The sequence below is a fragment of the Xiphophorus hellerii genome, chromosome 14 (genome assembly GCF_003331165.1).
Source record: "Xiphophorus hellerii strain 12219 chromosome 14, Xiphophorus_hellerii-4.1, whole genome shotgun sequence".
NCBI lineage: Eukaryota > Metazoa > Chordata > Actinopteri > Cyprinodontiformes > Poeciliidae > Xiphophorus > Xiphophorus hellerii.
In genome coordinates this window covers 13,295,546-13,322,143 of record NC_045685.1, presented here as the reverse complement: position 1 = coordinate 13,322,143, position 26,598 = coordinate 13,295,546, and the positions used below count along the sequence as shown (strand labels likewise).

The 26,598-nt window shown below is 38.6% G+C and overlaps 1 protein-coding gene across 2 annotated transcripts in view; it reads left to right on the top strand.

Annotated features, from left to right (window-relative positions):
- Positions 1-745: 745 nt before the first annotated feature.
- LOC116732731 (cornifelin homolog B-like) overlaps positions 746-26,598 on the top strand; it is a 31,563-nt gene continuing 5,710 nt past the window's right edge. The window contains exons 1-6 of one of the 2 annotated variants that reach the window (XR_004341870.1): positions 746-876; positions 9,978-10,082; positions 13,285-13,430; positions 17,424-17,612; positions 17,778-17,786; positions 26,477-26,488. Coding sequence is in view for 1 of the 2 variants with exons in the window: in XM_032583085.1 (XP_032438976.1) it covers positions 9,980-10,082; positions 13,285-13,430; positions 17,424-17,561 (387 nt within the window). In the remaining variant the exon portion in view is untranslated. Of the gene's footprint in view, positions 877-9,977; positions 10,083-13,284; positions 13,431-17,423; positions 17,855-26,476; positions 26,489-26,598 lie in introns of those variants that run through there. The other variant, XM_032583085.1, reaches the window with a different exon arrangement.

Genomic DNA, 26,598 nt, shown 5'->3' with positions numbered 1-26,598 from the left:
CAAACAATACTGTAGAAGTATTTAAAAAAGCCCAGCTCTGATCCAAAGAAATGTGAAACTGAGTAGCAGCAAGAAGAATATAAGAAGTTAAAAAGTAACAACATCACCTGCGATGTGCAAATAACAGCGAGAACATTATTTAAAATAAGACAAACTGAGTAAATAACAGCACAGACATAAACATTTATTAAGCTTGTTGGGAGCAGTGGTGGTTATAAAGTCAAACAGCTGCTGGGCTGAAGGAACTGTGATGTAACTAGTTACCAGAGATAACTAGTTACATTTACTTGAGTAACTATTCTGAAAAAAAAAGTACTTTTAAAACTACTTTTACCACACCACACTTTTCACTGTTAGTACTTTACCCTGTTTTAACATATGCACAATAAGTACATGTCATGTTTTTTTTTTTTTTTACAAAACGTATTTACTTTTTTAATGTTACTTGAGTAATTTCTTGGACGGCTGAAAATATGAGACCATCCTGTTCTCATTTTAGTGCAGTTCTTTTGGGAACAATTCCTGCCTGAGATAAGCTGCTGTTCCATCAAACTACCCCACGGAAGATGGCTGACACCACCAGCACAAACTCATTTACATAAATTGTGGCATTCGCAGATATTTTTTTTGCCAGTATAATTTTCAACATGACTGTTTATATGTTATTTCTTTCATCTAAAAGGAGAAGCTACTTCCTCCTCTTCCTGCTCCTCCTCGTTGTTTTCCAGGTGGCCCCCCCTCACCCCCATTGTCTTGCCTCACTTCTCTGAAAAGTGAAACTTAATTTGCCTCCATCAGTTCACACTCTGCAACCCAGCAAGAACACGGCGCTCCCCACGCTGCTTTTGTTCCCCCCCGCAATTCAGCTTTAAAAAGGTAAGAAAAAAAAAAAGAAAATACCGTTAAAGGCAGCAGCTGCAAACTTTAAATGCTGCTCATTGTAGCCGCTCAGGGAGTTTATTTTGTCTGCTTTTATACAGCTGCGTACTTTCGCGTTTTATTTATTTCTCGTCACGTTTTATGCGAGATTGCATGTTTTTTTTTTTTTTTAAATTTACGTTACATGAAATGAGTTAAAATGTAAGTTTCGTCAGAAATATAGCTTGTTTTCTCTTTGTTTGAATCTCATGCCCACTTGTTAATTTAATATGCAAATGGCTTGCGTGTTACAGCTGCTTAAATCAGTAATAAACGGTGTTGGAAGGCAACATTTTCTGACTGACTAATCTGCTTCGGCTAATAATGAGAACCATGGAGCGCCTGCATGTGCGTGAGAATGATTCTGTTTACATATTAAAAGATTAAAAGCGACAAGCAACATGTTCACAATCTTTTCCAACGTCCTGCTAGATAATTGCATGGATCCACGTGGTTCTGTTTTGCGTGTTAAGTTTTCAGAAAACAAGTAGGTTAAAGTAAACGAGCCACTTCTTTCAAAAATATGGTTAACTGTGTGGCAAGAAAAGCGAAATCGAGATAAGTTAAGAGGGCAAATACGTTTTTACACCATTGTAAACCATTTTTATCCCGTTTTCCTATTACAACCATATGTTTTGTATCGCTTAAAAAGGAGACATACCATACATCAACATCCTTTAATGCCTTGCCAAATTTAAACACTACTTTCATAGATCTAGCAATATGTCTACTTTATATTAAAGGTCATCATAATCCTTCCTTGTGTGTAAAATTGGCATTTTTTACTGTTTTCTCATGTTACTGAATTACTAAAACCAGCTGAACTGAAATGAAACTGAAGTCAGCCTTCTATCACCTCAAGAACATTTCTAAAGAACTGCAGCCACAGCAACATCTGTCTTTAGTTGCACTGATTACTGCAACAGCATCTTCACAGGTCTGCCTAAGGAATGAGTCAGACTGCTGCTTCTGGCTCAGTACGCCGCTGCTGCTGCTGCTGCTGCTCGCGCTCTGACTAAAACTCAGGAAGGTAGAGCACATTAGTCCAGTTCTAAAGTCCTACTACTAGTTTATTAACCACTGAACGTTTTAGCACCGCGATACATTAAAGATCTGTTGTTGTTGTAGCAACCTTCCAGACCTCTCGGGTCTTCTGGTTCTGGTCTGCTCTGCATCTCCAGAACCAAACATGGAGAAGCTGCATTCAGCTTCTGTGCACCACAAATCTTTAACAAACTTCCCGAAAACTAAATAACAGCCGAAACGCTGAGTTCCCTTAAATCAAAACTCAAATCCTTCCTGTTTAGAGATGCCTTTCATTGGTGATAACTGGAACATGGGTCAAGAAAAGAAAAATGACCATCGAGGACGGTGGGACGAAGGACAATGAGCCCTTCATGAGGAATGGCCGACCCCCCACCTCCCACAGCATGCACTCCTTCCTGAAGAAAAAGAAAAGAAAAAAAATACAGCTCCGCTTGTGTTTTCACGTTATGTACCAGAGGCTCCCACGGAGAGATAAATATCATCGGAAACACACATAAAGGGAGGCGTGTTTGTAAACGAGGTGTCCGAAAAATATCGTTTGTTCGGCATGCTTACATGCTTTTTGATTTTGATGATGGCATTTGACAAAACGTAATGTTCATCGCTTGTTTCATAATTGGTGTCTGTTTTTCTGGTGTAAAGCTCTTGGAGCTGCCTTGTTGCTGGATTGTGCTGAGCGAATAAATTTGACTCGACTTGAAACAATTCAGTAACAACAGCAGTGCCTTGTTCTGTGTGTGGGACTGCTTTCTCGTGTCCTACGGACAGAGATGTCCTGCTTTAATGGAGGCAGTGGTTTCTTTGCAGCTTAAATTGGTTTCTCTTGTAAATAATTGATGCATTAGGTCGTCATTTCAGATCATACTAATGTAGCAAACATGCAACCACATGATTTCAGCATTCTGACCCTGATGCCTTTCCTTTGAATTGTGTCACATTCGTTTCGCTCTTCCAGTTCATACAGCATTTTTACTACCTCTTTCAAAGGTGGACTGGGGTTGGTTGTGTTGCAGGGTGAATTTTGTATCAGGACCTTTGAGTTGGTTGGGTAGGGTTAGGGCTGGGGATGATCTGAATGACTACTTGCCTACTTTGATGCTGTATCCAGTTTTGATTTAATAAACTGGACACAGTTTCAAATGTCCATCCTGATATTTCCTTCTTTAGAGAAAACATTGCTCTGGCACATGTAGGCAACCAGGTTCTCTGGTATGCCTGACATTCAGAAAGTAATAAAACGAGACAGTTTGTCAACATATGTGCCATCCAACTCTAACCGTATGCACTTCAGACAACACATCTAGGTACGACGGAGTATTAGGACCAATGTGGATAAAACAAACTGGAAAGTTTCTGTCCGAAATCTCAATTTCTACAGTTTTCCATGATTAACTTCTTGCATTACAATATTGAGCCTGGGAGATTCTCTGTCGTAGTCAGAAAGTCAGAAATGTGTTTTGTTGACATTAATCTGTGGTTATTTGCATCTCGTTGTCCTTTGTGTTGCTGGAGGGAAAAGAAGGGGTTTTCAATGACATAACTTTTTTAAATATGTGACTGATTTGACCCAGGGATCTTTTTAAGAGTCCAAAGACTTCCCTCAAAGCATTTTGTATCATATCATTGCTAAACTATATTTTTAATGCAATGTTCTTTACTTCTTAGAAATGAAGGCTGAATGAGAATAATTCAGCTTTTTTAAATTTTTTATAAAAATAGAACTATTTTAATGTTTTAATGCAAGAAAACCTACACAGAGAAAAACAATGGCTATTCATGAAAATTATATTTTAATTTCTTTAGCTGCCAGTGTGCAGTCATTCCCCTGGTGCCGTTTGACCCAGCAACATTGTTGGAAGTTATCGACTCCTCCTTCGGTAGCTTAGTAGTAAAGGATCATACTTGGTTTCTGTTCCTTTCAGGTTCTGACTTCTGCATTTTGTGGAAAGTTCCCATGAGGGCAACATTTTCCCCTTTCTAGGACAATCTGAAGAAACTATCACAGGTCATGTTGTTCCCCCCCCGAGACCATTTGGCGTATCAATCACAACCCTTGTACTCTGATTCGTCTCTGGAGCTCCTAAAGTTTGCCAGCGTACACCTGCATGGACCATACATAGCTGGTTTTTGCATCATCATATTTATTCAAATTAAATTTAGGTGTTTGAAAGGCATGCATTGCCAGAATAAGGACCACACAAACATGCATGAAAATGCATTTTATCCAGCTCCTTCTACCTTTCCCGTAAAAAAACACCTTCTAGTAGGTCCTGGCAACGTCTATTATATTTTCTTGCCGTTTACTAGGAGATGAAAACCACTGGATTTCAACTGGATTTTTGGCATAAATATCTTATGCTTTTGTCATTTGTTTCTTAATCAGAATCATCGGATTTGCTCTGTGAGCTGATGGTGGCTCACACTTCTGAGAATCGGGAACAGTGTCAGAGGCGTGGTCATTTTTCATGGTGTCGAAGTGTTAAGGAAATATATAACATTGTCAAATATGTGTTATAATAGAATATTTTATTCATTGCCACTCTTGCTGGTGTTTTTAGCCCTGTGGACATGGTCACTGGTTTTGACTAGTGTTGGAAATCATCCTTAAAATCATTTTATTCAGGTGCTTTAAGATCCCACTGGGTTGTACTCTTCAGTTAAAGACTTGCATGAGTAGAAAAGACTAAAAGCTAGAAAAATTGTGTAATGAGCTGCGTCCATTTGGCCATCTGACCGTTGGATGCTACGGAAACTGACTGTGTTCCTTTACTGGTTGTGCAACCTCTTCTCTCCACGGATATCCCCTTCCAGATGTCCCAGCTCTTTGCAAATCAAACCAGCCATTCTCACTGCATGTTTATGTTGCATAACTAAATTAAATCCAGAGCTGTCGGTTCATTCTCACTGCTCTGAAATGCTTCTTAAGATAAAGGAAACGTTGTTGGTGGCCAGTGGACATTTGATTGTTGTGACCTGATATCAAAGGTGTTAAGGGATGGCATAGAAAAGCTGTAAAAGTGGAATTGCTTTTAAGTTTTTATCAGAGTTGCTTTTTTTCATCTTTTAACTAGAAAAGGATTGAGAAAGTGGTTGGGCAACAGGATGGTATAAAAAAAGGGAAATTGCTGCAGAGTTTGAGGTCTTTGTGCTGGAAAATGCAAAGATCTGCATTATGGGCCCCTAAGAGTCAAGTTGTGAAGACTTAATGCAACTGCAGCTTCTATTTATCTTAGTAGTTGATGAATCTTTTGGTATTGTTCCTAATTGGCTGATTGATCATTTATTTTTAGCCATCTCTCCTTTCTGTTGATTGTTCTCTTGCAGCATCGGTACATGGGTTACTCTGGTTTTTCAAGTCTTCTCCTGTGTGCCAGTCTTTACATTATTACACTGCATACATCCTCAGCGTAAATCCAAGATAACGACTCATGAGACAGGAAATTGGAAATGCTTTTATTTCTTCTTTGAATGATGCCAATTGAAAGTTTAAAGCACAAAGTAAGTGCTTCGGATGTCTGTTATTGTCCACCGATTAAAGATTCCTTCAATCACACTATTTTTGAAAAAAAAAAAAAAAAGCATAAAGATTTCAGAAACATTATTAGTGATTTTCTCAAGATTCCTTTTGATTCCTTATGCCGATAGTTGAAGCTGTTGGACTGGGACACGGTAGAATGTGAGCCCTCACATTATCAAATTATGGTCAAGAATATTGTTCTCAAAATAGGCCTGTTGGTAAAAAAACAAAACAAACAAAAATAACCCCATCCCTCCACCCCCATCCCAAACACACAATTTCTGAGTTCGGAAACATTTGGAAGCTGACAAATGTTAAAGAATGCTCTGTTTTTGTAGCTTTGCACATTCATTTGTTTAAAGAGATGTGAGTCGGCTGGTTCCTCTCCAGACTTTTATCAGAAGAATCAAATGGTAATCTGACGCTCAGAAACAAGGAGCAGCTCCAGCCCGGAAAAGGCCTTGAACTGAAAGTCAGACTCACTTATATGCAGTACAGAGACGTCTCATCAGGACCATAAAGGTGCGCTACTTCACTGATTCATAGCTTATTATCCATAGGTGCGCCGTTGATGAACATCATTATTCATTTAACTTGTTTAGGAGAACATTAAAAGGGCAATTTTCTCTCTGTGCATGCCTGTGTGCGACCAGGAGCAGATAAGCTGAGCAGCGTCTTATCTGCTGAATGTCCTGACCTGTCAGGTCTTGACCCAGCTGGCTGGATTTATCGGAACCACACAGCAGATTTTTCACAAAGTTCTGTCCTCTTAGAACTGCCCCAAGCACTCTGCTGGCGTACCTCCCTTAACTCCGACTGACAATATTTCTACCTTAACGGTATCTTCAGATTAACATTCCTACCAGGAGCTCAAATCTAAACAAGCAGAAACCTGAAATAAGAACAATTTGGAAGGAAAGCCACAAATGCCAAAATTCGATCATCTAAAACAAAAATTCATAAAATTGACATAAAAGCATGTGAAAAGTTTAATAAGGCTGAAAGTGCAGGCATCTAATTAATCAACCTGTCTGTATCTCAAATAGATCATTTAAAAAAAAAGAAATGTTTAGTAATTATTCCAGATAGCTTTATCAGGAGTGTTGCCAAATTATCAGGGAGCTGTAACTGCTCTCCTACAATAACAAAACTGGCTACATTACCTTGAGAGAACCAGATAAATCACTCTTTACCACAACATAGATATACTGTACATCTAGTCTTCCTCAAATGTCTTTATTTTTGCTCAATAAAAATGTTTGCTCTTTTAAAAAGAGAGACTAATAGGTGGGATCTGTTCCACAGAGTGGTGAATTCAGCCCTCCATGTAAATGCATGTAACACCAGGAAACCTTCCAGAACTTCCTTCTGGAAATCAGTCGTCAGCTTAACTTAGTGTCAGTAAATCAGTTTGGACTTCACTGAATTTTTCCTTGGGTTCAAATGTTCAGCTGGGGGTCAATAAAGTAAGATTGTTCCCGCATGTAATCCAAGAGGAGAGATTATTATCAGAAAACAGAAAGAAGAATAACCAGTTCAGGTTGGCAGCCCCGAATCCAGCCTGAAAGTTTTTCCTCTTTTTTATTCTGGTAGTTGTTTCTACGTCAAGTTGAAGAATAAGAGGAACAACCAGATTCAATTCGAAAATTAGCATTGATAATTATACAAAAGGTTTTTTATGTTTTTGTTAATCATTATGTATGAGCTGCTAGTTCCTTTCCAAAAGAACACATTTTGAGTTTTTCCTGCGCATGCAGGCGCAGAAGCGTTTGCCGTCTGCAACGTTCAGGGTGTTTCTCCACTTCCTGTTATTCTCAGTTATTCAGTTATTGACATTCTTGTTCTTAGTCACTCTTCAGTTTCAGTCTCAGTCTGGATGGATAAAGTGGCTTATTCAGAACTGAAAGTCCACCAGCTGCTCATTAGATAGAGAAATATTCTCTAGCTGTGCTTGGCCATCGACTAATGCATGTTTAGTTGAGAGATGCATTTCATTCCATCACGACACGGTGGCTTTAGAGTTGCAGAAAGCTTCGTCTTTTCTCTCAGCTTACATGGCATCTATAGTAAACCCTTTAATGCAGATTAGGGGAAGCAAGATCAACATTGCCTCCCATTGAAAATATTAAACTACTATCTACAACAAGAAGCTGAGGTAAAAAAAGAAAGAAAGAACTAAAGCGAAAATGTATTTCGCGGAAGTGGTTCAATTCCTTCTAGAACCACATTTTATTCATTTAATTTTGTGACGCTGTAAAATTGAAATCTTCTCCCCATCGCTCCTTGCCAAAGAGCTACAGCTCAGTCAGGTTGAATGAACATCAATTTTTAAGTCTTACCGTGGATTTTTAATCAGACTTTGGTCGTTCAGATTTTTATTTTTACAAAAAAGTCCAACCCATACGTTGTTTTTCTTTCACCCCACAATTATATGGTGCTTTGTGTTAAGTCAAAATGTTTGTTTACTTTTAAAAAAGAGATCAGGTCACTAAACTGTTCCTCTCCGCTTATCAATTTATTTATTGCTTTGCTTAGGAATGTGTGCGTAGGCCACCTCTCTGCACACCTTCCTGCCAGAGAAAAGGCGCTGATCTCACAGCGAATGCGTGTTTTATGAAACACATCGACTTGTAAACAAAATGACGACTGTTTGCTTCAGAAGGTGAGGTAACCTGTCATATAGTGATTTAAACAGAAAAGTTTGTCCATTGAGAAACAAACTGGAGCAAGGATTCCTTCCACTCTCGGTTTTAATCTTAAGTGGTCTAAGTGTGTTTGTTTTACACACATATTTTGTGTGCGTGTTTGTCTGTGACCCACATCCTTTTATCAGCAATATGGACTTAGTTCTTTTAACTTTCTCTCTATGCAGCTGGCCACTGGTTTCTATTCCTGAAAATATTCACAGTTTGCCACAAAGTAGGCCTGTCAAAATAACTAATTTTACCGGACAATTAAATGTCTCAGAAGTTATTGCGATAAACCGTAAGATTGTTGTTTTGAGACTGTTTTCAAGTAAAGGCATAATTATGAAAGAGCACATTCTCAAAGATCAACAACCTTTAAGTTCTAATGAACATTTAACATGATAGCTCTCCTGGCAATCAATGATGAGACTGGGAGCTTGGGTTGAAACATGGTAAGTCCAGTTCAACTTTAAAGATGGCGGAGAAGGCGTTTGGTTGAATCTCACACTGCAAAACTTCAGATGTAGTACGAAACGCTGATTTCCAGAAAATGGCCTGAGGAGGAAAAGACCAAAACATGTGGCTTAACGTAGCAGGTGCAGTCCTACACCCGTCACATGTGGGGCGCACATTTAGGTAAACAGACGAAAGTTTAACTTTAGAGAAGTGTACCAGCTTTAAATTGCAGAAGTGCGTGGAGAGCACGCGTTGAGGATGAATGCACCTGATCCAAGTCTTAAAGTTTGGAAAACCTCTATTCCATCTCCCGAATCTTTAGCTCCCTCAACAGATTTTCCTGTAGTTTGAAGCTGGCTTACTAGCGAGGCCGCTCCAAAACATTATTAGCTTCACTAAGAGAAAACACGTTTGTAAAACTAACATGTCGGATTAAACCCAAGTCTACCAGAAGTATGAAAACCACTTAAAACTGCGCCTAGTATGTTTAAAATCCTCATAGGTTTAGGTAATTAATATTAAGTGATAACTTTATCATACAACAAAATATTGTATTTCTTCATACAGTCTTTCACGGCAAACCACACCTAATCTAAGTGTACCAAAGTATCTTCAGTTTGGACTTATTATATTCCCCAAAGATACATAAAGAACGTAGACATAGAGTCGTGGTAAAAAGAAAGTACACCTTCGGTTGATTCTAAAGATTTGTTCTTCACTCGGCTCTAAAATGCTTGTCATGAAGTGGGGTGTAGATGGCGAGGAGAAAAGCGATAAACCCAGGTTGAAGTGAAGGCAATGATGATTTAATGACGAAAGCCTCAATAATCCAGACAGCACAGGTGAGCAGAGGCAGCGACTCACACTGGTGGTAACCGGACTCGAATTGAAGACAACCGACAAAGTAGACAGACCAGTACAACACGGACCCAACAAAGACACAGAAACACAGGCGACATTAAATACGCAGAGGGTAACGAGACACACCTGGGAAGAATCAAGGGGTAGACGGGGCAACACGGAGACTCAAAAGACACAGAAACCCGAAATAAACACACAGAAAAACTCAAATCAACACAGAGAAAACCAAATCCTTACAATGCTTTAATTTCAAGAAAAAATGAACAGAAACATTTCACATTTCATTTTACTGTATTCTGAACAAAGGTGAAGCTAAAATCAAGTGTGGCCTATGTGTTAAAACTGTCTGAATAGCATCCTGTAGAAGATCAACAGAGCTTGTCGACAAATCCACACATCCTCAGGTGCTTTTCATAAAGGAGCAATATGTTACAAACGTAAAGTACACATTTCCTCTTTTAACGTGTCGGTGTCTGCTCTGTATCCTGCAGGCATGGCTTACGTACCCCAGACTCACCAGGTGGTGACGGTCACCCAGCAGGGTCCAGGCAGATGGAGCACCGACCTCTGCGACTGCTGCGCCGAGATGGGCACCTGTAAGTCAGATCAACAACCGTCACCAGTTTTACTCACTATCCTCACTATCAAATTCAGTGTTCTGGCAAAGTGAACCAGGTGTTTATTTGAATATCTTGATGTTTCAAAAACCTCCTAATACCAGCCTCTCCAACTAATTTTGTGAGAAAGAAGCCCACAGAATACCAGAACCTCTCCCTTGCCTAACAGTGGGTAAGAGGTTCTTTTCCACATATTCATCATTGATTTAAAAAAAAGGCCCTCTTGTAATTTATGGGGAGACAAAGCTAAGTCTTAAGTAAAGTCTGAGGCGTAATTAGCCGTAATACAATAAAGGCGACTGGACTTATTCTCTTGTTTACTGAAGATGTTTCCTCTCTCATCCTTCTCTCAGACTTCTTTAGTTGTGAGAAAAGGTTATACTTTCAAGGTTTATGAGGTGTGGTTGAAACAATTACATTAATATTTTTGTTAAGATCCCTATTCATCATGAATGATTGAGCCACATTTCCATCCAGTTCATTGTTTGTATTGTTGTCGCCTGATGATGCAACCTGCTTTAGACACGCTTCAAGTTTTTTGTTTCTTCTTCCTTTCATTTCCTGCTCAATGTTCGCAGTATCAACATAAATCTTTGCCTTAACTTGTGTTGCATGTTTGCTGATTTGACCCATTTTAGAGAGTAGCTGAGAAATGTTGTTCCGTGTCACTTCATATCTTTACCCCAGAGAAACATTAACTCACAGATGACCAGTGAAGCTTCTGAAACACTTTGAAGATTGAAAGACCTTAACACCAACACTGTCAATGTCTGTGATTATTCCTTTTTTTTAATAACATTGTGATATTTGTCTTTGTGTTAAATATCCTCTATGTAGGTTAATGTTATTTGTGTGAAATTAAGTAAAAACAAAAACAATGAAAGCTTCTGAAACACTTTGATCAACCTAAAAAAAAGTAAAGTGTGATGTAAATTAATCCCTATCCTTCTGAAAAACAACCACTGCTGGCACTAGCGCCTGCAGCTGCGTGGCAGTATGCACCTAGATTTTCAGCTGAGGGCAAAAAAAAAAAAATCAAAGTTATGGGACTTTTTAAATTATTTTTCGCCTTTTACTGTTAACAAAATTGTGGAGAAAGAAAAAAAGTTTTTTTTTTGTGTTAAACATCAAAGTGTGTGTGTGAGTGTGTTGCACTGTTGGGCCTTGTGTGTTCCAGTCGGCCACGTGCATCAGGTTCGCTTGGCATATTGATGTGGGTCAGGTTTGTGCTGGTTTTGTGCGCCATGCACAAGACGTGTGCTGTTGTTGTGGTTGCGCTCGTGTGGGTCAGGTTAAGTGATAGTTTTGTGCTATCCTGCAGGCGCCCTTTAACCAGCAGTGCCAATAACTGCAGATGAGAATGGAAACATGCGTAATTATTTTCTAATACACTTGTCTGTACAAATTCAAAAATACCTTATTAATCCCAAAGGGAAATTAAATTAATCCAGAAGTATTTGATTTAATGTTGAATTAAATAGTGTGCAGGTTTTCTAACAGCATCTGGAGCAGCTCAGTAATGAAAGATGATTTTTTTTTTGTTTACGTCTGGTGCGTTCTCATACAATCATGTGGAAGGTCCTGAGTGGAAAGTTTGTGATCACACTGACCTCTGTGTTATCTCTATTTTCACACCATGAATTAAAACAGCAAAGATACAAACTCGTGCAGTCTGACATGAGAAACCAAAGTTCAAAATACCTTGTTGAAAAAAAACTGTTAGCTGACAATGTGTCGAAACTAACTGGATAGACTGATCCTGTGTTCATGTGAACACGACGTAAAGAAGAAACTACGAGAGAACAAGAAGAGATAAACATCTCAATTGTGATGTCAAAAGGAAATGCATGTTTCCTGGAAGAGAGGAAAGCAGGAACCACAATCTGACATCTAACCCATCTCTAATTCACTTTGGATAAAAGTGTCTGCATAAAGACAAACATTTAATGAGCTTGTAGTGAGACTCAAATTGATCAAGATTTCCCATAAAAAGTCATAGTCGTTTGTAAAAATTATATCACTACAACTTTCTGTTCTAATAGGATAAAGGTTTCACCGATTAGAAGCTGTTGTGACCAAACAGTTCAGAAAAACTTTATAATGTGTCCATCCAGGCCTTGTTATACGCTATGTATTAAGTTGAAAATACAACCAAATATCATGTAACTTCTTAATTTTCCATTTATATATAAGTTTTAGAATATAAAAAAAATGTACATAATTTTTTTTCACATGATTTGCCACATTATGTTCGTTCTCAGGCAAATAACTTGACTTTTTGTCTCGTCTCCAGACATTTTGAGGGAAGTAGAAGAATTATCCAATCAAAATGGTTTGAGGGTGGGGCCGGACATCAAGCCCCGCCCACAATCCGACACGTTCCACTTTCTGCAGCCGGTTATTTTGAGCTCCTTTACAAACATAAACATTCTCAGATAGTTTTTTAACTAATTAATTTAGGTAGATTGAATGGTAAAAAAATGGGTCACCTATAGGCGGAGCTGCCATCTGTTTTTTGAAAGTCAGTAGTAATACTGACGCTTGTTGCTTAATGCAGTATTAAAATGTTCTAGAAGGTAAAGTGGGAAACTCATTTATAAACTACATGTTGTCCATGTTTGCCATGAATTGAAAAGAAATCACCACTGCAAAGTTAAATTCAAGTTTATTTATTTTAAGTCGATCAATATTACATTGTTGTATATCACAGATTTTCCTAAATATAATCAAAGTTCCTTTAAACCGTAAAACGGAAATGTCTGATTCTAAACTTTGAGCGGCCAGCTAGTGGTCGGCCAGTGTTCATACTTGTCTACCTGGCACTTTTTCTCTGCTTGAATTACTCAGAACTAATGCAGGTGTTACAAGACTGAACATGATCTTACTTACCTGCAGATTTTCACCAGGCATGTGGAAGTCCATCTAAATTCCAGCTTTATGAGCATCCTGTGCTTATTTATTAAGAACAGAAAGTGGCTTTCTCATCCTTGTGTAAATATTCAGGGGTTTTATACAACTGTTTGCTCACCTGCCCACTTCAGCTGGTCCAACAAACTGGACAGGTTTACTTACAAACACAACTATCTTTTAAAGAAGCTAATATGTGCTACAATCAATACTATTTTGCAGCTTGGTGCAGCCTGATAGACTTCAACAGCTTTATTTTCCGTCTCGCCAACAGGTTGCTGTGGGTTGTGGTGTTTCCCCTGCATGCAGTGTGAGACTGCCAGTAAGTACGGCTGGTGCTGCCTGATGCCCTGTCTGGACTTCTGTGGCATTGTGTCCTGCATACTCCGCTCCAACATCAGAGAGCGTCACAACATTCCCGTAAGTCGGACAACTTCAGGAATGCTTAGTTATTGTGATCCGTCTTTTTTTCTTCTTTTTTTTTTTGGAGCGACTCTCAGATCCTTAACTGTTGTCCTCATCTGTTCGTCATGACCCACTGCTCTGAAGGATTCTGGAGTTTCCCTTGGTCAACGGGTTTGGATTAACTTGAGTCACTTGTCAGAAGTAGATGATAGAAACGGTAGTGGTTAAAGATTCACGCCGAGTCCGGCGTGGGCTTGCAAGAAAACATAGTTAACTTTATTAGGCATGGAAAACCCAGAGACCGTAACGTTCCAGAGTCAATCAAAGGCTAGCATTTCCATTGTAGCATTTCAAATGGAGATTTTCTATTTGAAATGCTACAATGAAATACACTTTATTGAACCAGAACAACTAGGTGTCAAGGTTCGTGTGAAATCAGTACAAGAGTTGAATTTCAATTAGTTGTTCTTCAGGTCAGGATAAGCAAAAAAAAAAAAAAAATCCTATTGGAGACAATATGTTTTGTTGACATGACAAGTGTTTGAATTAGAATTTCTTTCTTCAAATCGGCTTCTCCGATTTGAGTACTTTTCATTTTGCTGTTAAAGAAAATGCAGATCTATTCATCCGTCAGTCAGTTAAGCGACTGACACGTTTTCCAGAAACATGGTCAATAACAGTAAATTCGTAATCTATGTGTAGAGGGGGCACTAATTTGATCCTCATGCAAGATTTTCAAATTGTAAGTTGATTTTCAAAACCTAAGCGACCACACGACAGTGAAAACAATCATAGCTGGTTCTGGTCCTTGCTGTGTGGTTTACAGCCACACAGCAGTTTGAAAGCCCTGGTTTACAAAGTGAACCAAAACTCCTTCCTCTTATCAGTTCTCTTTGTGCTACAAGATTGAATTATTATTTTTTTCACTCAGGCTCACGTCGTTTCAATGTTATTCTTTTTTGTCAGTGAATGAAATGATTTTAGAACTGTTTTTAATCTGAAACATTTAGACGTGACAAAGTAGCAAAATCAGAAGAAATGCTCAGATAATAAATACTTGTTCACTGATTTGTTCACAGGTTCTTTTTTTAGAAAAAAGTTCTTTGTTGCTTCAAACATAAAAGCTTTTTAGCATAAAATAGAGGCTTTAACTAAATAACTCTGATGTTTCAACCTCTGAGTGCTTAGTGCCACAGGTTTTGTTTTCTAACGTGTGGCTTCTGGCTCTTTGTCAAATTGAGCCATCCACGTGTCGGCTTTAGCTAAACTCGTGGTACAACGTCTATCAGGCATGGTAATGACTGGCAATGAGTCTTTTACATCTTTTGTGGAGGAAATTTGACTCCAGAGAGAGTTGAACGCTGTTTTCTCCATTTATGGATAATAGCTCTGACTGTGGTTCTGTGGGATCTCAAAGCTACAGAAGTGACTTTGCAATCCTTTCCACACTGATGTATATCTGAGTCTCCTTACATCAAGGCGCGATTTGTTGCTTTGTTTTTAGATCTTTTGGGGCTGCGTCATGCAGAAGAGATTTCTTGTTCTGGCAGGTCTGACAGAAATGGTTCCAGTTTAGGTCAATAAAGCTTTACTCAAATTCAGAAATACTTTATTAATGCCAAAGGAAAATTAAATGTTGTTACTCATATAGTCCAAGTGTCTTCAAGGAGTTGTTGATGCTCATGCACGGTTTCCCGCAGAAAACTTGCTAAACCCGTTGGTAGGAGCTCTGGGGAAGCCACCATGTTTTTGAGTTAAAAATGTTTAAAGTTGACAGGAAATGTGTAAATATGACTAGCTGATTATGTGTTATTGGAAGACATTATTTGCCATACCTAAACACAAACTGTAAAGTCTTAAAAAAGGGAAACAAAAAGAAAGTTGTTCATGTCGTTTAATCTGAATTAAATATTTCTTAGCCTGGTGGGAGCGCAAGTAAAGCCTGGTGACCCGCCAGGCTGATAAAACCCTGGGGGAAGCCCTGTTCATGGCTGTGAGGAGGGAGGAAGCTTCTCCTGTAGCAGTCTGCATTACTGCGGCTCTGAATAAGCCTCTGACTGAAGACACTCAGCAGCATTTTATAACAAGGATCCTCAGGGTTGTCTGTGATTTTCTCAATGCTGTGAATAATCCTATTATTATTATTTAAAGACACATGTAGCACAATCACTATTAACACAATAATTAAAATGCATTGAAAACACATCATTATAAACACACAAAGATTAGGAATTAGGTTACAAATTCAGCAGAAGTTCGACTTTAGGAAGAGAAGTGTCACTTCTTCTCCTCTACGTCTGCAGCCTGGCATCCAGAGGGTAGCCATGGCGATAGCTTGTGCTATGGATGGCTTTACTCCCTTAATAAATGAAATATCGAATTGAAAACTGTATTTTGAATTTATTCAGGTTGTCTTTGTCTCACATTAGACAGAATAAGGTTAAAGAGCTGTAGCATTCAAATGTGGCAAAAGCCGAGCGGTACGTAGCTTCAAACTGTGGTTTCCTGTGACTCTGACACTTTATTAACGAACAAACACACACACACACACACACACACACACACACACACACACACATCTGAATAAAACGATAAACTGTTTTACTAAACAGAACCAACAATCTTACACTCGCAGGAATCCAAAACCAGAAAAACTAACTCTGGACACTTTGACACAAAAATTAACCCAGTCAAACTTTACTCCTTTTTAATTTTTTTTAGCCTACTTCATGTAGTCAGAAAGGTTCTATTTAAACTAGGCATTATATTTATTCTGATTGAACAAGATGGCAATTACTTTTTAATGTCAGGGAAGTTAAAGAATATAAAAAAATATATATTATTTGACATTTCTTTTGTTTTAATATCAGAAACATTTAAGTGACAGAAGAGATCTTTAAGGCAGCAAAAACTGAAATCACATTTTTTTTCCCTCCAAAAATTGAGATATAAATGATTAAAATAGAGAATCAAGAGTCAGTGAGACTAGACAAGGTTCTGGGTGAATGCACAGAAAGCAGAAATAAATGAAAGCCATTGCGTGCCAGGTGTTTGTAGAGCGTTGGCGGCACGCTGGCAGAGGGTTGTGGTTTTATGTCCTGCAACCCAAGCAGATATTCTCTGATCGACATGAACGCTACAAGAGCAGACAGGTGTGGAAAAACACTCCTAAAACAGAAACTATCATGATGAACAGATCTGCTTTTTTGTTTTTTTAAAAAAAAGAGTTTATAAATGAAACCAAAGCAAGCCACTCCTTTTTACTTTGTGATTTCCTTTAAATAAGCCACATTTTTTATAATCCTCTGAAATGTCTTCAGGATTTCTGGAGAAAAAATATACATATTATTACTGTAACTCTGACCTTTGATGAATTTGGTTATAAAAGGCTCCAATGAATTCAAAATAAAATCTTTACACTCATCGACAGGCTGCCCATTTAACTTCAATTAGTAAAGAGTGGAAGATCAAGTGAAAGATGATTCATCTCTTGAAATCTGCAGGCGATAGTTTCTTAGAACAGGATCACCAAAAATATGTTAATGTGCATTGATACGCGCAATGGAAACTGTCTACTGCCTTCCTTATTTCTGCTTCTGGCCTTACAGCCAATCAGCTCCAAGGAAAATGAATGGTGCTCCTGGATTGGCTGCATTATAAAAGCCAGCCAAGTAGCATTGCCTAGATATTTTAGATTACCGAGCTTCATTTTCTTTAGAATATCAGATATGCTCCACAAATCCACAAATAGGCAAATGAAAAACATCTCAAATTAAAAAGAAAATTTCAACTAAACTCGCTTTAAGACATAAAAACATCATGGCTACATTAGCTCATGTAACCACGCTGGCTGATAAAAAAAAAAAAAGCATAGAAAGTTATTTAAATATATTCCGGATAGACATGGAAAAATAAAACGAGGCACGTCTTAATAAATTAGAATATCGTCAACAAAGTGAATGTTCTGGGAATTCGGCTGACTTCCCCCTTCCTGTTTCCTGTCCGCAGGGGTCAGGCTGCGATGACTGTTGCAAGGTGATGTGGTGCTACCCCTGCGTTTGGTGCCAGATGAATCGAGAGCTGAAGATCCGCGCCCGCAATCCATCAAGCGCCACCGTAGTCACCACTCAGGTCGGCAGGATGTAGCCTGCAGACATGGAGGTGGCTCCACCGCCATACATTTTCCATACATACATGGTTCATACGTTTCATATTTTGTTGTTTCACCATCGTTCAGCGTTATTGATTGGAGTTTGATTTGATGAAAAGAGAAGCATTGCTGTTAAGCTGTGTGAATGCATCTGTAACAAGCCAACTTTGCTTTGTTTTGTCACCCTTCTGTTTAAGATCTTCTATGATGAGTGAATAGGTGTCACATTAACATATTTGATATTTTTCTGCTCTTTGTTCCTTAATAAAATAGTTCCTTCAAGTCTTAAGAATGCTGTCACTCCTTCTTGTTTCTCCTGTCAGGTGACGACCGATATCCCCGTATGTCGGAAGGTTTTATCTCATGATGCCGTTGAGCAATGAGGTTTTGATGACAAAGCATATATATAAGCTTTTCTGTGTCCAACCAGATTGTCAGAGTTTGGGCGTTAGCCAAGGTTTTGAGTTAGAAATTTCCTTTTAGTTGCTCAGGCACTGAATTATTTCTTCTTATCCGTTATTTTAATCTACTTACAGTCTGATAAGGTTTCCCACATTGTCCTGAAAACTGTTGAGCTATAGCATCATTTTAGATCATTTATCCAAAATGTGTAAAAACAGAAAATAGAGGATGGAAAACATCGGTATTCTCGGACGATCTAAGAATCACACTGGTACATTTGCCGCATCAAACCTTGATTTTAACCATTTAGCTCCCAGGATTTCACTTCTTGTGTTTCTGGAAACCCAGACGTTTGTTTCCTAACAAATCTCTTCACCGTTCTTGAGCTTTTTCATGTTTTGCCACTACACACACACAAGCTTAATTGTATTTTGTCACGATTTTATGTTGCAAATCAGAATCTGAAAAGTGTGGCATGAATTTATATTCGGCCGCTGTTGTGGCCATTTATGTTGAATTTTTGTAAATCGTGAGTTCTGTCAACTTAGTTTTTCTTTGGGCAATTAGAATATACGTACATAAGTTTAGTACATAGTTTAGAACCAAAATCTGTAATTAATTTTTGTATTTGAAATTGTTTATATTACTTTGATAACTTTTAGACCCCCCCATTAATTTAAGTAATTAAGAACACACTTGGTGTGTGGTGGAGGTCCTTTTGTTTGGGAAATGTCCGGTGTGATGACGGGATGTTTTTTATTATTATTTGTTTTTACTATGTTGTGGCCATCTAAGTTCCAAAGCCATCAATTTCCAATGAAGGCCGTGGGTGACAACAGGTGGTTTGGTTCTTGCTTGCACGTTTTGAACTTGAAAGTTGTAAGAGATTTTTATTTTGTCTATATTTTTGCAAGAAATAAAGTATATGTGTTTTTTTTTAAAACAATCAAGTCGGAAGTACGTGCAAGAACCAAACCATCTGTTGCCACCCATTGTGTTTTATTGGAAATTTGATTTTCTACATTTTCTACATCCAAAATACATCATAAACAACACAGAAAACACATTTTCTGTATTGTGCTGGTTTACGCCCCTTTTCTAATGTCACCCTGGACAACCACCTTGTATTTATAAAACACTCCGGCGTTCTGTAACGTTTCTACAATGCTAGTGCTTGCCAATAATTGAGAAAAAGGAAGTGAGGATTCACTTTTAGCTCTACTACTTTCATTTCTGTTTTCTTTCACAGTGCTACTATTAAAAAGTCTTTGTTAGCACCTCTGCTGATGGAACTGCTGCTGCTGCTTGTTTGGCGTAGTGAGTAAATGACCTTAGCTATCAAGAAGAGGTTCCACCATGAACAGATGTGAGATGGTGAAAACGTAAACAAATGCCAGCTTGCGTTTTCACTTAAGCTGGCAGAGATACTGCAGGGAAGATTTTACTGTTAAACTTTTCAGAACTGTTGGTGAGCAACTCTCTGGGTGTTTCTTTATGGGTTTATAAAACACACAAAAAGGAGGAAGCACACCCACGTTCCTCCTGAGAAACACATGGAGCTGAGGCTTGTTTCTTTTATAGGTTTCTAACTAACACGCAGCAGTAAGACTATATATAGGTAGTGGCGTGTTTTACTTGAGACCTTGAAAACATGAACTTTGTCTCACATGCATGTTGTAAAACGGCGTCTAACAAAGGAATAAAGTCGGTAAATGATTATGAGTTTATCTCAGTTTCATATTTTATCTAGGCCCAAACAAGTGTTGACACTTGGGCGTTGCTGCTTGACTCTTTTAAGTGTTACTGGGAATTCATGTTTCAACCTTCGATAATAAGACATATTTCTGCTCTGACGTCCTTTCTAATCCTTGGGGTAGTTTATTTAGGTTTCTGTTTCTCGGTTAATATTGTACTGGAGAAATGAGGAGGAGAGTCTGAGCCATAATCAAAGCAAGATGTGAGTCCTTTTGTTTTCTTCTCCCATAAAGCCTCCCTGAGCTCAAACATAATTCTGCAATGTCAAAAAAGAAAAAAAGAAAAAAAAGGCTTTGTGATTGGGAAGAAACATAAATCATGAGTTCTGTCGCTGTTGTTCATGTTTCAGTCTGAGTTGGACAATTTTTCAGTAATCTGACTAATTTTTGCAGGCACTAAAACAACAATACTTTTTTTTTACTTTCATGTGATTTGATCTAAAGCAAAACTTCTCATCAGATTTTGTTGCCTTCGGTTATAAGCAAAAAAAACAACAAAAAAAAAACAACGTTCTCAGCAACTTCTTCATGAATTTCCACCGTAACTTTCTTTTTCTTGCCAAGTGAAACTAACATCTGGAAGGGAAACTATGTGAAAGTTGATGCTTCACTGATGCAGGAAGTGCGTGCATCCCTCCGCACATCCCCCTCGCTCTCTGGTTTTGCTTTCAGAGGGTAGTTACACTTTAAAGAATCACGACATTCTTTCAAAACAGGTCATCAAAAATCCGTGAAAAGCTGTTCATATCGGAACTGTGGATTTCAGTGAAAAATGCTTAGGTGCCGACCTATAAACATGAATAATTTTATTTTAAAATGGATGAAATTTACTTTGAAGTAGTAGGTCTTATTTAGAATGAACTGGTACATCACCTCCCAAAACAAACTCGCTGACTTGTATTTTATTCTCTACGGAGCCCCTAAGGGGACATGGAGAGGAAAAAAAAGGAAAGAAATCCCGACTTATTATCTCGAGATCCCGACTTATTATCCCGACTTATTATCTCGAGATCCCGACTTATTATCTCGAGATCCCGGCTTATTATCTCGAGATCCCGACTTATTATCTCGAGATCCCGAGATCCCGACTTATTATCTCGAGATCCCGACATCAGTACATAACGACCTAATCACAGTGATGGAGGACACCCACCCATGGGGTAGATATATAGATTTTTATTTCGAGCTTGGGCTTGAGTATAAACACATTAAATCAGTGCTTGACAGCAGACATGGATTTAGTATTAGTGAGAGACATCTGAAGAGAGTTTTCAGAGCGCGGGGACTCATTCGGCGCAAGTCCTTTTCCGACTTGGCAGTTTTGGTAGAATTCATTAATAACCAGCTACAGTCCTCTGGACAGCTTCACGGTTACCGATGGATGTACGCTAAATGCAGAGAGCATGATATCCTCCTCTGGGACATCTCTGGACCGCAGAAAATGATATAAGTCGTCCTCCATAATCAATGTAGACACACTCCCCCACGTTTACCGCATAAAAACATGCCTTTCCCCCCAAAAAAAAGTAACTCGCGATTTTTCAGAAATGTCGCGGGATCTCGAGATAATAAGTCGGGATCTCGAGATAATAAGTCGGGATAATAAGTCGGGATCTCGAGATAATAAGTCGGGATAATAAGTCGGGATCTCGAGATAATAAGTCGGGATCTCGGGATCTCGAGATAATAAGTCGGGATCTCGAGATAATAAGTCGGGATTTCTTTCCCTTTTTTTCCCTCTCCATGTCCCCTTAGGGGCTCCGTAATTCTCCGATCACCAGAGGGTGCTATTAGACAAACTGTACTTTCGACGAACAAAAAGTAAGAATAGAGTAAAACATGTGCTGGCCATATTTCACGATCAACAGCCACCATCAACACTTATTTCCACTACTTCAAAGCAGTGCACAACCTAGCACAAACTTTCATTAACATCTTCAGAGCCAAAGCAATGTGAGTCCAGTGTTTAACTGACTGGATTCACACCAATGTTTGATTTGAAGAAGCTGGGGGCCAACTTCATTCAGGTGTAGACAAACTCTATCTTTATAAAATCTTTCTTTTATGATATCTTTTATAACAGCAATTCTTTCAAAAGAATAGCTGTTGATTTTTTTATCAGTTTGATGGGTTTTCTATTAAAATCTATATATCTAGATTGTCCCTATAGGATATAGACAGACATGTAGCCACACAGGCACACCCACTAGAAGGAAACAAACGCACCCATAATAACACTTGCATTCTATTGGCTGAGAGGTTGCCAGGCGACGGTACTCTTCTGTTCCAACCAGTTTTGAGCGGAATGAGAAAGGTTTGAGAAAGGAAACAGTGAATGTTTGAAAGAGAGCAGAAGTTTGTAGTACAAGCTTTACATGTTTTGAGAGGAAAGACATGAAATCCTGCTTTCAGACTGAAAATATGTGCTCTCGAATTATGGCAGAAAAATCCCCCCATATTTGTGCACCTAATTGAATAAAAGCTCCAAAATGGTTTCCCTAACAACTCAATAAATGTGTTTTACATCACTGCCCTGAATGTGTTTTGGGAATTATTTTGCTGCATCAAATACTCACACCTATATCCGGATAAACGTCTCACTCCACAACCTGTAAGAGTTTTGCAGCATGATCCTGTTTGGATATTCCGCCATGTTTCTTGGTGCAATTTAGAGAAGCTTACTGATTGGTTTTCCTGCACTGTCCTGATTTGTGTTGAAGTTCGGATGTTTAGAGCCACATCTCTAATTACCCAGCAGCCTAGCTGCACCCAGCCCACCCTGCCATCATGCTTTGTCACGTTTTTCTGAACCCTGCCCTTCCACAGCTTCACTTCATACTGTTTTTCTTCCTCCTTTTGATTGGATAACCCTAATCTATCTTCACAATACTTCCTCTTCGAGTTGCTGCATTATTCCATCCTGCCCAATGTGACTGAACTGGACCTCAGTATGAAAGAGGTAAAGCAAAAATAAGTTAAAATGTTATCCAGATTCAAGCCTACCATGAACCAGAAACTGCTGGAACATCATTATTACCCACTATTTGAAGCCAATTTTACATCACAGTGGATGATCCGGCTCCTGAATCGACGTCTTCAGGCCCAGTTGAAATTTTCAGCTTTCCACGCAGACCAGAAACACATCTTCTGCACAAAGAGTTCAGTGCCAGAACAGACAGATTCAGTGATTTTACTACAGTAACAAGAAGTCTGCTGGTTAAAGTGAGACTTATAAGATGAAAAGTCTTAAGATGAAAAGTCATTTTAAGGTCAGGTTTGCTTCCTGTGTCACTGGTCTATTGTACAAAGTAGATAAAATAATGAAGGAAGTGGACGACAGTGGATCCCCACCCAGTTGAGGTTCAGTTTTTGCAGATTGACTTTTTTTGAATATTTTCCTGTGAAACGCATCTCCAGCTTTTTCACTGATTGTTTCGTAAAGCAAAAAAACCCAAATTGGTTTCTAAAGAAAAAGCAGAAACTATCAGGACTGCAAACATTACTTTTAACTCCAGGTTACCCCAAAAAACCTAACAAAGCCTGTTTTATCCCTTCTATCATACTTTTGCTTTTTTTAAAAGTAAATTTAATCAGTTATTGCAATTTCTTTGTTTTTATACCATATGTTAATGCTTTTACGTAATTCTTTATTTGTGTTTTAATGTGTTGATGTGTTTTATATGTCTGTTTGTTTGTTTCCTGTAACGCAGGACGAATGGTGCTCTACAAATAAACTTGTGTTGACTTGAAAAGATGTCTGTTTGGGATCAGGAAAAATATCCAAGGCACACATCAAAACGCGTTCTGATTTAAATAAATGAAATTAAGCAAAATCATTCACTGAAACATGAACACAGAAAATAGGAATAACCACAATCTGGATCCATGTGTTGCTGTCAGACTTTAAAAAGAAATCATAAAAACGTGTTGATCATCTTTAAAAATTTCACCTAAAAAAGTATAACATAAAATGTTTTAGCTGTAACACTTGTAACAAGAAAGAAATGATATTTAGAGCACATGTGTTAGTCCTCATATGCTATTTGCTTCAGCAGGTAGGTATGAAATGCTGCCCCCAAGTGATCTCATATTTAATATGTGACGTTTATTTGGCAGGTCTGAGAATAATTTTGTTGACGTATCTCATCGGCTAAGTTAAATGAGAGTTTTAGGCAGCTCAAGAGATAAAATACAGCTCATAATTTTTCATTTCAGGGAACAGAAGCACAGATCCGCAGAGGAGCATCAAAGTAAAAGGTGGAATAAAAACAACTTTCATTGTGGTTGTGATTCTTCCACTGTTAATAAAAAATAATGAGGTTTTTTTTTTGGTCTTTTTTCTGTTGATACCTTAGTTTTGCTGCTTTCACAATTAAGAATAATAAAGAGCTGGGGTTGAACAGCAACCTGGTGTTTTTCTGCATAGACCTAGTAGTTTCCTCTGGCTTCCTCCCATCAGGGCCGTGCAGAGACCTATGGAGGGGCAGGGGCTCAAATTTAAAAAAGGGGCACATTGACCAAAAACTCCGTACAACAACACAGCAACAACCCATATTAATCAAGAATCTAATTGGATCCTGCTGTATCATTGCCATCATGCGGGGAAATGCAAAGCAAATCTAGTCTATATTTTCCCCAACAGGTATAAAGTTTCTGTTTCAGTCCTGGAGGGCTGAGCTGATCTGAGACTGTAGCTGTTAAACAGACCAGAGGAGAGAAGGTCAAAGGTTATAAAGTTATGAAATAAGCAAAATTGCTGCCATTTTACTAATTAAGCCCTAATAATATTTATTTAACCTCTAGAACAACCTGGCTGCAGACTGATTTATAGACCAAAATATTCAAAGTATATATAATAGTTTGATGTTAAACTTCTAGATCTAGAATTATAAGACTGGAATATCAAGGCAAAGAAAACTCAGTAGCTGCTGGTAGGGGCCATTCAGGGGCCTCCAGACACTCAGGGGCCCCTAGAAATTGTTTAATTGTAACACAGATCGTAGATCTAAACCTGTAACATCATTTATAGAGAATTACAATGTTATTACATTGTATTTAATGCATTCAGCTGAGAAAAAAAAAACTACATTTAGGATTTAATTAGGACGTTTACTTTGTAAAAGTTTAAGAATCATCTTGATAGTTTGATTGTTGTGTTACCATGGCTACAATATAGTGTAATCTTTGTGTTTGAATTGGGTTTGTTCACAAATACATCACAGCAAATAACCAATAATCAGTGATTGATTTTAAACTGGGCCAATAAACCTGGTCTCCCTCTCACAGATTCACCTTATCTATATTTAAACATGTTAGTGATGCTGAGGTTATTAGTAGGACGGGTTCCAGAGGGAGGGGGGTTCTGTCTGAGGCCCCATATTACCTTGGGCCGGCCCTGGAGGAACAGCTGCTGCGATGTGCATCTCTTGAATCTACCTGGAATCTACCTGGAATCTACCTGGAATCCACCTGGAATCCCCCGGTGGCCCCATGTCAGTCCCCCGATGCTTTGGAGACATTTTGATTAATTTAACTGTGGCATGTTTGGCTTTTTGCTGCGGTTCTAATTATTGCTACAATATTTTCTCTGATGTTTATTTTGTGACTCTAAATGGGCCGAATCTTCCTTTAACACTTGAGGTTCTGCAGTAACTTCTGTTTACAGCAGTTATTGCTGTAAACAGAAGGTCCCGTCAGCAGCGGCTTTAAACCGCCTGGTAGAAACGTTAAGGAGAAGCAGAGCGAACAGAGAGCAGTTGGTACCAGGTGGTACCGAGGCTTTGATCTGCGTTGCGACTCGTGGTGACAGTCGGTACCGTGTCTTATACCAGAATGTCTGATATAAAGACAGACATTCTTTCTATCAGTCGGTGGGACCGACTCAAGCTGCCTGTAGCGAACCGGGCCTTTAGCAGAATGATGAAGTTAAAGTCAGAAGTTTTCTCTGAAGCATTTCTGAGTTTAGGGGCGAGGCGGGTTTTGTCCCGCTATTGCAAGGACGATTATGAAAATATAAATAGAAACAGTTTTTCTAACATCAGACCTACGTTTTTATTCACAAACCAGTGTATGAAAAAATATTCTTGCCCATAATTTGATAGTTAGAGGACACAGATCCAGCTCCTCCTCACCATGGACCCGGTTCTGAACAACATGGAGGCTCTGAGAGTCATTATTAGACTGAGGGCAGCCAGACTAGTTTATTTTTACTAAATTATTATATTTAGCTAAATATTATTGCTGAGGGGCACAAACAGGCCTTCTGACATACAGATTAAAAATAAAAATAATTTTAAAAATTTTTTGAAAAAAAAAAAAAAACTCAAAAAGGGCACAAGGATAAAATCAAGGATAAAAAGGGCAGGGGCTCAAGCCCCCCTGGCTCCCCCCCCGCTCTGCACGTGCCTGCCTCCCATAGTCCACAATATGCTAGGTTAATTGAATACGATAAATCACCATCATGTGTGTGTGGGGTGTGTGTGTGTGTGGGGGGGTGTGTGTGGGTGTGTGTGTGTCTCTGTGACGGTCTGGCGACTTGTCCAGATTTTACACCATAATCCCTCACCAGCACGACGCTCCATGGACCAGCAGGTCCAGACCAGTGGATGGATGGAAACCCGATCTGGAAATAGAATTTCTAGAGAAGAAGCAGCGCCCCCTACAGGAATGAAGAACATGTCTGGGTTTCGAGGAAAATAAAAAAAAAGGATCTTTTTGCTCATCTCGATGATTTTATGTATTTTAACCATGAGCAGATTTTTCCTTACATCATCATCATAAACGAGTTTAATTCTCCACGCTATGCCATTTTCTAAGAATTGTTTTTTTTTTTCTAAATAAGAGCTTTTGTGTATTGTTTCAAACAATTTATGAGTTT